Consider the following 12,199-nt stretch of genomic DNA (forward strand, 5'->3'; position numbering starts at 1 on the left):
ACCGCACTGGGGCTAAGTGTTGCACAATGCTTTCATGTGTTATCCTGTTATCTTAAACCCAATCAGTCAATCAATCAACCAATCAACCAATCAATCAATCAATCATATCTTTATCTTCATTCTTGTGTTATTGAAAGAGCTCTCCAATGGCAAATTCCTATGTATGTATTTGTAATACTTCCAGTTAGCAAATAACACCATGAACCTTTAAACCTTGACCCTTGACCCTTGACCCTTGACCCTTATTTGGGTGTCTAGGTGAGCCGGCAGGAGGCGGAGAAGCTGGCCGGGGCGTACGGGATGCGCTACGTGGAGACCTCGGCCCGCGACGCCATCAACGTGGAGCACGCCTTCACGGAGCTGACCAGGGACATCTTCCAGCTGGTGCGGAGCGGTGACATCACCATCCAGGAGGGCTGGGAGGGCGTGAAGAGCGGCTTCGTGCCCAACGTGGTCCACTCCTCCGAGGAGGTCACCAAGAGTGACCGCCGCTGTCTGTGCTGATGGGATCTGACGGGAATCTGGAACCAGCCTGGTCTCCTTTAGGTCCTCCTTTACCTCCACCCCCATCCTCCTGCCCCTCCTGGTGGTAGATGATCTGGACAGCCCGGTCTCCTTTAGGTCCTCCTTCCTCCTCTTACCCCCCCACCCCCCCCCCCCTCCCCCCCCTCCTGGTAGGATCTGAAGTGATCTGGAATGGATCGCCTGTCTCCTTTAGGTCCTCCTTCCTCCTCTACCTCCACCCCACCTCCCCACCCCCACCCCCACCCCTGGTAGGATCGGAAATGGTCGATTAATCGGTTGATTAATTGATTGATTGATTGATTGATGCCGTTTATCAGAGGATATGAATCCCTGTCCCTGTCCCCCCCCGCCCCCCTTCCCCCCTCACCTTAAGGCTTCCTGTGCTCAGTTCCATGTTGGTCTTCATCTGTTCCCGCCCCTCCCTCCCCTCTCTGCTCCTCTTCTCCTTTCCTCCAATATGCAATTCCATAACACCATAGACACAACCATAGCCATCACGGTACATTCCCTGAAGGCTGAGCTTGTTTCATTCGGCTCGGTTTCATGAAGAGAATGTTCATTCAAATTCTCCCTCTCCCCTAAATTGGGAACTCCTGTCTGCCCAGTGCCACCCCCCCCCCCCCCCCCCCTCTGGTTCCCTCACATACCTACTGTCCCCATCCTCTGGCACTAAACCACCATACAATCCTCTCTTTCCCCCTGGAAGCCCTGTAGGACTATTTGAACAGGGACTGAATGTAAGGGAAGACTGTTTGACTCTGAGGCTGTAGAAGGTGGCCTGGCGGCCATTTTGGACCCACCTGAGGCATACAGCACCTGTATAGAACCTGTTCCTGATAGCAGGAAGACTCTGCTGCGCCCTGAGGGGTTTGACTGACAACTAGAAAGAGGGACTATTTATTCTAGAACGTTTAAACAATGACTCTGTAATCCGGAACCTGGTGTCTGGTGGTGGTGTGTCCGGAACCATACAGAGGAAACCATGGCAACGGTGGAGACAGGAAGCAGGAAGAATGCAGTCTAGAACACTACATTATCCATCATGCATCACACACACACACACACACACACACACACACACACACACACACACACACACACACACACACAAACAGGTGTCTACAGGACGGTATCTACAGCTTCACTGTAATGACAATACAACACACATGCATTCAATATCAACACACATAGACATGAACATGTAGGGACGGTTTGTTTTGGAGTGAATGATTATTACCATCTTGTGTAAAGAACTGTAAAGTAATGCTTATGTTTGATGCACTAATGTACCCACAACTAGTCTACAACTATGATTTGGTACAATAGTCCAATAGCTAGGATAAGGAAGGACATTTCGAGTGGAAAAACCTCTTGCATTGTAACAAAACAACCTTTCTTCATGTTTTTTCCATTTCAATTTCTGTGATGTTCTTCAGCCACTGTTTAAGGCCAGTGTCTGGTTGCTACACGCTAGCTAGGCTACGGAACTGGTGTGAAAATGTGATTCTCTCTCTTCTCCCCTTTGACTAAAAAGCTGAAAATAAGAACTGTTATACATCGAATCAGGTATTTATCTTGGATTAGGGAAAGCACTAGGCTATACGTGTGTCATTGATCGGAAATCTACAGATAATCTGGAACAGCTCGATGTTGAACTGTTATGGACTTGAGTTTATAATAGATTTTTTAGCATCACGTGTCCTTACTTTCCTCTAGGTTTATGTAGTTGTATGAGAATAACTTCAAGACTGATCAGCAATCACTCTTCATTCACTGTATAGGCTACCTACTCATAGGTATTTTTCCAAAGAGAGTTTTGGTACATTTATGTGAATGTACCATTTAAAGGGGGAGATTTGAAAATGTGTGTGTGTGTGTGTGTGTGTGTGTGTGTGTGTGTGTGTGTGTGTGTGTGTGTGTTTGTGCGTGTGTGAGTGCGTGCGTGCGATGTATGCGTGCGTGCTCGTGTGCATGCATGAGTGTGTGAGCATGTTTGTGTGTATATGTGTGTGTTTGTGGGTGGGTGCGTATGTGAAATGTTTAATCTTAAGGGACCATGTCATGAGTCCAGGCCTTGACCAGGTATATCTGATTGTTTGTAACTTTCACTCCATTTCAATGACGACTGAGATTTCAGTGGGCTCTTGGATATTCTCATTCTGGAATGGAATCTTGGACTCAATGTATGTTCCACCCATAGAATTAGAATTTATCTGAATGAGATTCTAATTTCATGGTTCCACCTTCCATCCCCTCCATGGGGGTTGCCAGTTCAGTGGAAGAACTGCCCCTCTCTCTTTCTGTAACTCTTAACTGAACACAACTTAACAGTGGCTTCTCTAAACTCTAATGCTTCTATCTCCAGCTAGCCCTCTGAGACTGTAGGTTAGTAGGAGCTTTCACCAGTTGCTCATCCACCTATCAAACAAACAGACCTGCTCAGTTGTACAGCACCCAGTTGGACATCTCTACTCTTCTACAGCATCTTGGCTCTTCCCTAACCCTCTTTGGGACGGAGAACATTTACAGTTAGGAGGAGATGCTTGACTCTCGACAGACTTTGTCTTTCTGCTTCAACTCTTGGTTGCTTTTTTCATCTCTCATGTGCCTAGTCCCTACACTCTTAGACATTGTTTTCTAAAAGGGTTCTTCATTTGTCCCCATAGGGGAACCCTTTTAATAACCCTTTTGGGTTCAATGTAGAACCCTTTTGGGTTAGATGTAGACCCATTTTGGGTTCCACATAGAACCCCTTTTACAGAAGGTTCTGAATGGAACCCAAAAGGATTCAACATGCAACCCAAAAGGGTTCTACATCGAATCCAAAAGGGTTCTTCAAAGAGTTCCCCTATGGGGACAAATGAAGAACTGTTTTAGAACCCTTTTTTCTAAGAGTGTAGATGACCCTGGTCCTGGTCTCCCAGACCCCTCATAGATCCTAAAAAACTGGATAGGTCTTAGTAAGTAACTGTGTTCATGGCATATTTAATGCTCATAGAACTGAGTGGGTATAAGAACAATGCCTGTAACAGACCCAGCCTCTTGATAGGTTAGCAATGGTTTCAACCAGGGGAGGCAGGTGGGGGTAGAAATCGTAGGACCAGGGGACAGAGAGCAGGACAGAGGTTTGTTGTGGACCAGGGAGCAGAGAGGACAGGGGTTTTGGGTGGACCAGGGGACAGAGAGGACAGGGGTTTTGGGTGGACCAGGGAGCAGAGGAGGACAGGTGATGTTGTGAACCAGGGGACAGAGAGCAGGACAGAGGTTTGTTGTGGACCAGGGGACAGAGAGGACAGGGGTGTGTTGTTTCCCAGGGAGCAGAGAGGACAGGGGTTTTGGGTGGACCAGGGGACAGAGAGGAGGACAGGGGTTTTGGGTGGACCAGGGCACAGAGAGGACAGGGGTTTTGGGCGGACCAGGCACACCATTCTTCTTCACCAATCTCCGAATCTCACAGGAGCTGGTACAGGTACATGAACTCTCTCCTTCTTCTTCTCTCAAACTCCTCGCTGTACGATGTCATGATGTAACTGTTCAACAATAGGTATAGGACTCTCTGTACCACTTATCTATCAAAACAACTGGAAATGTACTAAAAAATGAATAAAAATGTGACTGGTATAACACTTTGTTCTGCTCTGTGTGTGTGTGTGTGTGTGTGTGTGTGTGTGTGTGTGTGTGTGTGTGTGTGTGTGTGTGTGTGTTTGTGTGTGTGTCAAACATTGCAGCGTCAAGCGTCTGGGTTTTGGCATTGTCATCTTGGGAATTATTGTTTTGTTGCAGTGCTGGAGCCATCCACTAGGTGGCCACAAAAGAGTAGAAAAGTTGAGCCAGTGAATGGATCTTATAACGCCCAAAATTGATAGGTCTCAGCAAGATGGGCAAAGTTCCACTTAGCCCATCAGAGGGCAAGGTGAAGCTGTAACGCATCCCATTCGGCCATTTTGCTTCCGCTTGTCCAATATTTTCAGATCTACACATATCTATATTACCCTTTTCACACTACTGAGCTGAGCTGTACTGTGTTAGCCTGGTTAAGCCCCCACCATAGCTGCTGCAACTGTGCTTGAAAGGATGTTGTGAAACAAAAATATCCCAGCCAGCATAGTAGGGTTTGGGCCAGCTCTGTAGGGTGTAAAGCCCTTCGGGTGATGGGGATGGGGGCTGTTTCATGGCCTTCTAAGGTAAAACTGCATAAGGCCCTGTGTGAAAATAACACCTTGCCCCATTGGTACTCGTGTAGTTGTGAAATAACTGGCTTGGTGTAACGAAGAACTTAGTTCAAATCCTTGGTATACTTGTAAGTCTGCCAGGATCCTTTGAGATCAAGAGAGCTCAAAGGGCAAGGAGTGCTTCTGGATGTGGCCAGATTTACAAGCTGCCTGGTTTCAGTGCGTGTGTGTATGTCACATGACTCATTTAATCCTATTGATCTTGTTTTGGGACATTCTGTAACACTACCAGGGTTATCCCTTTACAAGTGGCCTACTAATTCACCCTAAAACCTGTGTTTTTCAGAATTTTCATAGTGTCGCCAATCTGCCCCATTCATTTAGAGATTGAAGCCAATGTCTTAGAGCAATCGAAATCCAATAGAAAGCAAAATCAGAGGACAGGCTCATTGTGATGCATGAAATGAGAAATTCCTCGCTCCGTTCGATACATTACAATGAGCCCGTCCTCCGATTTCTACCTCCACCAACCTCAACTGACACCAATATATACATATGGAATCAGAAGATCTACTCATTTTAACTCACTAACAAAAACAGACACAGACCACCATTTCAAGTTTGTCTTTCCCCGAATTTTCATTTTTTTTTCTTTTCTTTTTCTCATTCAGTATTTTAATGGATACAATGAGACACATAAATTACAGCGAGGGACAAAGAGGGGTAAACAGACAGGAGAGGAAGAAAGCCATAGGCAGAGGAGTGGAGAGAGGGAGAGAGGGAGGGAGGGAGGGAGATGGAACAAAAGAGGGGTCAGAAACCACAAGAGGATAGAACTGTCTGGAGTAGACCTTTGTGACATCACACGTTCTCATACAGTAGCATTTCATCACGGGAAGATGTCCGCCTGGTCTGATGACGCCATCCTCCTCCTCCTCCTCCTCCTCCTCCAGCTCCTCCGGCATAGTTCCTGCTCAGCGAGGATGAGGTGAACCGGACGTGTTACAAGGGCAGACAAGGGTCCCAATACCATACCAGCATACAGTCAGCGGAGTCATGTAAATACAGTAGTGAAAATAAGCGACTCAACATGTAAAAGAACAAAAGCAGTGCAGAGGAGGTGGAGGAGGAAGACATTGAAACCTAAAGAGTAGCAGGCGATCGCAAAAACATGAATACCTAACCATAAAAAGAATACAAAAAACTGCCTTGTAACTTTTGTTTTGTTTTTTTTTACTTGAAAAAATACTTTAAAAAGTAACAAATCAACAGATAACGGTAGTATAGGTGTGAGCATACACATGGGGGGGGGGTTACTAAAGGGGAAGATTGTATTGGGGAGGGAGGGGGGGGGGGCAGGCGTCCCACTCTTAAGACTTTTCAGCAGATTTGAGCAGGTTGTCTTTGCTCCTTCTTTTCACATCCCAGTTGTAGACTCGTGCCATGTCTGAGAGGGGCGATGGGTTAAGGGACATATCTTCTGTTCAAAACAACAACAGTCTTACCATAACAGCTTGTTATGTGGTCCTTTGTGGCTCAGTTGGTAGAGCGTGGCGCTAACAACACCTAGGTTGTGGGTTCGATTCCTGCTGGGACCATGTATACTGAAATGTATGCACTCACTGCAATGTAAGTCGCTTTGGATAAAAGCATCAGCTAAATGGCGTATTATATTGTATTGTATAACAGCTTGAAAGGGATCAGCCTGTCGACATTGATATTGAAAGTATCTGCGATAACGGATGCCAATCTATTCAAATATGAAGGAAGTTCTCTGAGCAGGAGTTTAGTACAATATCGTACGGTACCAAAAAAGCCTATACATAAACACTGTATTGCATAGGTCTGCACCAACCTCACCAAGTCAATTTCCTGTATGTGCAATTATACACGGCCAAATAAAATAATTCTGATTCCGATTCCGATATAGGAGGTGATTTGGAATCACACTGACCATGAGGTAGCCCTGCCTGAGACACATTACCTCAAGTGTGGCCCTTGGACCTTGAGGATGTCCTCTTGGCCTAATGGTAAATGCTTGGGTCTCCTATGTGGGTCACACGTGGTATATACCAGTGGAGGCTGGTGGAGGTACAAATCGGGGGACGGGCTCATTGTGATGTATGGAATGCTTTACAATGAGCCCCCAGCTTCTATTGGTATAAACAATAGGCTTTATCATAGTAAGACAAGTCTGTCAGTGCTGGACGGCTCTCTGGTGTCACCTGTCTTTGCATTCAGTGCATTCGGAAAAAGTGAAGGGGTCTGAATACTTTCCGAATGCACTGTATGTAGCCATGACAACTGTCAATCACCTGTTCATCATATGCTTCCCATCTGTCTACAAGGCTATGGCAATAAAGTTCTTGCACTTACTCTGAGTAAGTCTATGTAACGGTAGGGCAACAAAATAGTCTGCATACTGCAACCATACATACAGTACCCATCGATTCCTAGAGCATAAATACAAGTATACCAGGACAGTACATTGTATAATACTCCATAAGACAGATTCTGTTCCAGGCTCCAGGCCAGGGTCACCCATAGTCCCTGGGTTTATTTGGCAGAAGGATACTGACTTCAGTGGTGGTGAACTGGTCTCGGAGGAAGTCAAGGTCGTCTTCCAGGGAGTCCAAGTTGCGTGATGCGGTGGACAGATTCTTCTCCAGGAGGGCCTGGGCTTCATCAATGTCATACTCCAGCATTACATTAGCCTGGGGACGGGGGGAGGGAGGGAGCAAGGGAGGAAAGAAGGGAGGGTAGAGGTAGGGAGGGGAGAGGAGAGGAGAAGGTAGGGAAGCAGAAAGGGAGGGAAGGAGAGAGGGGACAGGGAGAGGGGGAATGACAGGTGGAAGTGCATGCTTAGCTGTAGCCCTTAGTTTCAAAGGAAGACTGTAAATGGAATGTAGTGGTCACGAATTTAGCCAACGGCTGTATTTCTTTAATAAGTCTTCAAATCCATCTACAAGGCTAACCCTTGTGTTCTTCCACCTTTGCTGGCCGCCTGGCACCGCCGCCTCTACAAGGATGCAGCGGTTGTGCTATTCGGTCACAGCTTCTCACTGTCCTGGCGCCCCGGTGGTGGAACGAGCTTCCCACTGCTGTCAGGACTGCAGAGTCACTACCAATCTCCCGCCGTAGACTGAAGACTCATCTCTTCAGGCTACATCATGACTGTCCCTCCTAAAGACCTCTTCACCCCCCACTACCCCTTTGTACAGTTCCTCTACTGCTAATAAAACAAATACATTTAAAAAAAAGGAATCCTTCCTTCTTCTAGCGTTGTGACTGCCCTGGTCCTAACATAGATTAGTTTTTCTTATGATGCATAGATGATTCACTTACTTTATCCAAAGCGACTTACAACAACTACATTTGTCTAAAGGCGTCTGCTAAATGTCAAAAATGTGAAATGTAAATGTAAAATGTAACCCTGGAAGTACTCACCCCTAGCCATAGGCACACTTTGTCGGTGGGCGGGACCGATGCCTTGCAGTAAACGTTATCAGCCAATAGGAAGTGTGTCTGCATGGGGTCTGTGGTCTCCTGGGAGAGAGGACATGGACACATGGGATGAATCAAACTACTCTGAGCGTATTAGTCACCAACCAACAGCGGAGGCTGGTGGAGGTAGAAATCGGAGGACGGGCTCATTGTGATGCATGGAACAGAATGGGGAATGGTATCAAACACTTCCTTATTCCATTCATTACGTTGACCTCCGATTGTAACCTACACCTGACTCCCCTGCCAACCACCCATCATCCTGGGCAGAGTCACAGTGTATACAGGCAAGCCTTAACATACCTCATTCAACACCTAGCTAATTCGGGTGTGCCAGTGCTGGGCTAGAATTGTGTACACCCTAAAGTGTACACCCTGTAACTCTCAAGGGTAGGCGTTGAAAGCTTTAGCACAGGTGTGCCCAAAGAGTTACCTTCCTGCAGGTGTTCACTCCAACCCTAAGACACCTGATCTACTTATTAGGTACTCATTAAGACTGTGTCAAGCTCATAAGGGGGGGGGGGGGGGGGGGGGGGGGGTGAAAACCTGGAGGACGGTACCTCTTCAGGAGGGTTGGGCACCCCTACTTCAGCAACTTCTTGTGTGCATACAGATACAACATGTGTAATCCAATCAAACTACTGTGCTGGGGAAGGAGTTGTAATGATGGTGGTGAAGCAATGCGGCGGAGGGTTGAAAAGGAGATCGTTTACCTTTTTCTTCTGCATGTGTCTTAGGATCTCTAATGTCTGCTTGATCTGTGGAATCTGGCTTTTCAACCTGATGACCAAGAGAAGAAACAAGAGGGTCAATCAGACAGTCAAACACACTCTGCAGCATCATGAGGAGAAACAGGAGGGTCAACCTGAGGATCAAGAGGGGAAGCAAGAGGCTCAACCTGAGGACCAAGAGGGGAAGCAAGAGGGTCAACCTGAGGACCAAGAGGGGAAGCAAGAGGGTCAACCTGAGGACCAAGAGGGGAAGCAAGAGGGTCAATCAGACTAGGCAGCACAATCTATATTTCAACCTGAGGACCAAGAGGAGAAACAAAAGGGTCAACCAGACACACTAGACAGCACCATCTAGATCACCATCCATGTTAGTAGTGTCTAATCCTTTCTGCAGAGGACTGGCCAGTAATACACCAGATCCAACTAATCATTTTAACATGACTCAACCAACTAATCATTCTTCTTGATGGAAGACTAGTTGATAGTGTAATCAGGTGCATGACTCGTTAGGTTGAAAAGAAAGCCTGCCTCCGCTGCAGGTGAAACTGGACACACTGATCTGTTAGATGAAGATGTCCAACTCCAGTCCTGAATAGAGCTGTTTGGGGTCGAGGCATTCCTAGACTCGCGTAGCATTCCTAGACTCTTTTGGAGGTCTGGAGAATTTTAGGTTAGCTGATCTGGCTTGGATCGAACTGGACGGAGAGACGGGAGAAAATGTGCTCTCAATTTCATTGGATGTTACATGCCAAGAACCCTATGCCATGGCTGTAGATTATTGCTTGTTGTCTGGACTCTTTTCTTTCTTTTTTTAAATATGTTTTTAGGGCATTTCTGCTTTATTGGGATAGAGACAGTAGAGATTGACAGGAAGGATGGGGGAGAGAGAGGAAGGACGACATGCAAGATAGGTCGAGGGTCGGAATCAAACCAGGAACCTTGCGGTTACGTGGTGAGCGCATTAGTGTGCTACGCCACTAAGCGCCCCGTCAGGACTCTTTTCTGACCGGATAGGACTATTTTGCAAAGTTGATGCAAATGCTAGCTTGCAACATTGAAGAAAAACTGAGTTCTGTTTTGCCAGAAGTGTGCACGATACACAACATCTAGTCGATGAAGGCATGTGACGAGGTGTCACTCATTTCAAACGGGTTTCCACCCCTTTGTTGCTACTTCCTGCAAAGGATTTCACCTGGTCTCAACGAGGCTAAGGCATTCCTTACCTTTACAGGTTACAACCCTTCACTAACACACCACCTTCCATACAACCACTGCTGTCAGACTGGACCAAGATCAGTTGAACCAGAACCTCAAAGAAAAGCCCACACACTCTCCAGGACCAGGGTTTCCTAATGGTGCATTCAAGTCCTCCTCTGAATCTCTAAGCTTCCCACCCACGATTTAGCCTAGGAGTTTGCATCGAGCCCCCTTACGGCTAATTCCGAGATAACACGAATTGCCCAGTCAGAAATGTCCATGTTTTCCCCTTTCCGATGAGCACTTGAATGCAGCATTACCCCTGACAATAAGGCTGATAGTGGCGTAGTTACAGTACGCCTATTACCGGAGTTTCTTCTGGGCCAGGTTGAGCTCCATGTACTTGTACTTCTGGTACTGCTCATCCAGCTTCCTCAGCACGGCATCTGCGGTGTCGTTGCCTGGCTGCTTCATGAACGAGTCCACATCCTCCTGAAACACCAACAAAGAAGAGATCCATATGATTCCCAGTTCTGTTGTTTTCACAACACACAAGTTTAACTGCACAAGGATGTAGATTTCGCCAGACACTGTCATTTGAAAAAAGGCTTCAGTGTCACTACATTTGACAGCTGACATGACAAAATGTTGTCTGATGTGATGGCAAGGTGTAGGCCTGAAGATGGGAAATATTTTTGATGAACTGGCTGTACTTCTCAGATGTTGCTGCACATGGATGGAAATACTGCATAACGTTAGGTCTATCAGAATTCAATAAGGTGTGACGTGTCCTGTGCTAGTATTATAGTGTTTGATAGCTACTAAATCATATAAAAACAATAGCTTAATAGGGCAACCAAGCAAACCTGCTGGCTGGCTAGCTAGCTAGCGATACGCTTGCCAGTGACACTGTCTGACAGACGGTTCCCAGCCCTGCCCTGTAAACCGTGTTGTCGGCTAGCTAACTCAAATTCATGATCGGCTTGACTCGGGTTGCATTTGCAGCTATTTTGGCTACTACTAGTCCTAGTGCGAGGAAAATCTAGGGGCGGAGAACTCCGAAATTGTGAACTGGTATTGCCTTCAACAAAAAGCGACAACCCGGCGTGCAGCTCGACGTGAACAGGGCTAGGCTCTCTGACCGTTAGCGGCGTGTAAGCGTTTCCTTACATGGATATGAAGAGACTCAGTAACTAGCTTGGGAGCTAGCTAGCTAGCAAGCTAGGTTAGCAAGGTAGCTAGCAGTCGTATCCGTGACAGAGGCTCCACAGCGGTGGACATGCCTTCAATAGTGTTATTCCACAGTGGGCAACTGGTATCATTTATATCGTTCACATTTTACGCACCACAAATATTGCCTCGGGGATTCCGAGATGTTTCTTCTTTGTCGCCAGTGCGGCATTGCTGTCGTCTATGGTCGTCGCCATGTTGGAAAGAATCTACTTCTCCCTTCCTTACGTAGAAGTTGGGCGTGACACAGACACGGACGAGTTGAATTCAATCTCAAGACACTTTCCTTTCCTTGATTCCTTGCGTCCTCTGTCCTTACCTCCTTGTCATAACGCATTTCCCCCACTCGCACCTTTTCAATCTCAATGCGTTTTGAGAAGGAAGAAAGGAGAGAGAGAGGACGCGATGAATTCAGGAAAGACCCTTGTCTTTGATGTACGGTTTTCCTATTCAGTAATTTGAATGGTGTCACTGATGGTTTGGACTCTAATTCATAGATCTGTTTACATTTCAGTCATAGTGACGCTCTTATCCAGAGCGATTTGCAATAAGTATTTGTCTAAAGTAAAGGTAGAAAACAAGTTCGTGTATTTTTTTTTTTTCTTCAAAAGGTCTATGTTTGGCGAGTACTATGTGGAGGTCTGAGGAGGAAGAGTCCAGCTTCAACTGCACTTTGATAACTGTATTGATCATTCTATGCGTACCCTTTCAGACAAAGTGCCGCTTCTGAAGAGTACCCTTTCAGACAGAAATGTGGCAGCCGTAGCGCTACGAAACTATCCCCCGAGTAGGGTTAGTTGAACAGAGGCACCCAGGACTGAACGTTCAAGGTCCGTGACA

The 12,199-nt window shown here is 46.6% G+C and overlaps 2 protein-coding genes across 2 annotated transcripts in view; one reads left to right on the forward strand and one right to left on the reverse strand.

Annotated features, from left to right (window-relative positions):
• Positions 1 to 504, forward strand: part of LOC310824549 (ras-related protein Rab-39B) — a gene marked incomplete at both ends in the record, with an annotated part of 4,345 nt that extends 3,841 nt beyond the window's left edge. The window contains one exon of the mRNA XM_083697815.1: positions 259 to 504. Coding sequence (XP_083553941.1) covers positions 259 to 504 — 246 coding nt within the window. The remainder of the gene's footprint in view (positions 1 to 258) is intronic.
• Positions 505 to 5,317: 4,813 nt separating this feature from the next.
• vbp1 (von Hippel-Lindau binding protein 1) lies at positions 5,318 to 11,562 on the reverse strand. The gene is made up of 6 exons (XM_083697803.1): positions 11,476 to 11,562; positions 10,497 to 10,621; positions 8,915 to 8,981; positions 8,145 to 8,243; positions 7,273 to 7,411; positions 5,318 to 6,144 (listed from the first exon to the last, which is right to left on the reverse strand). Exons 1-6 carry the CDS (start codon positions 11,554 to 11,556, stop codon positions 6,068 to 6,070), a joined length of 588 nt encoding a protein of 195 aa, XP_083553929.1. The 5' UTR covers positions 11,557 to 11,562; the 3' UTR covers positions 5,318 to 6,067.
• Positions 11,563 to 12,199: the final 637 nt, after the last annotated feature.

Source organism: Argentina silus (assembly GCF_951799395.1).
Source record: "Argentina silus genome assembly, contig: scaffold_184, whole genome shotgun sequence".
NCBI classification, from domain to species: Eukaryota; Metazoa; Chordata; class Actinopteri; order Argentiniformes; family Argentinidae; genus Argentina; species Argentina silus.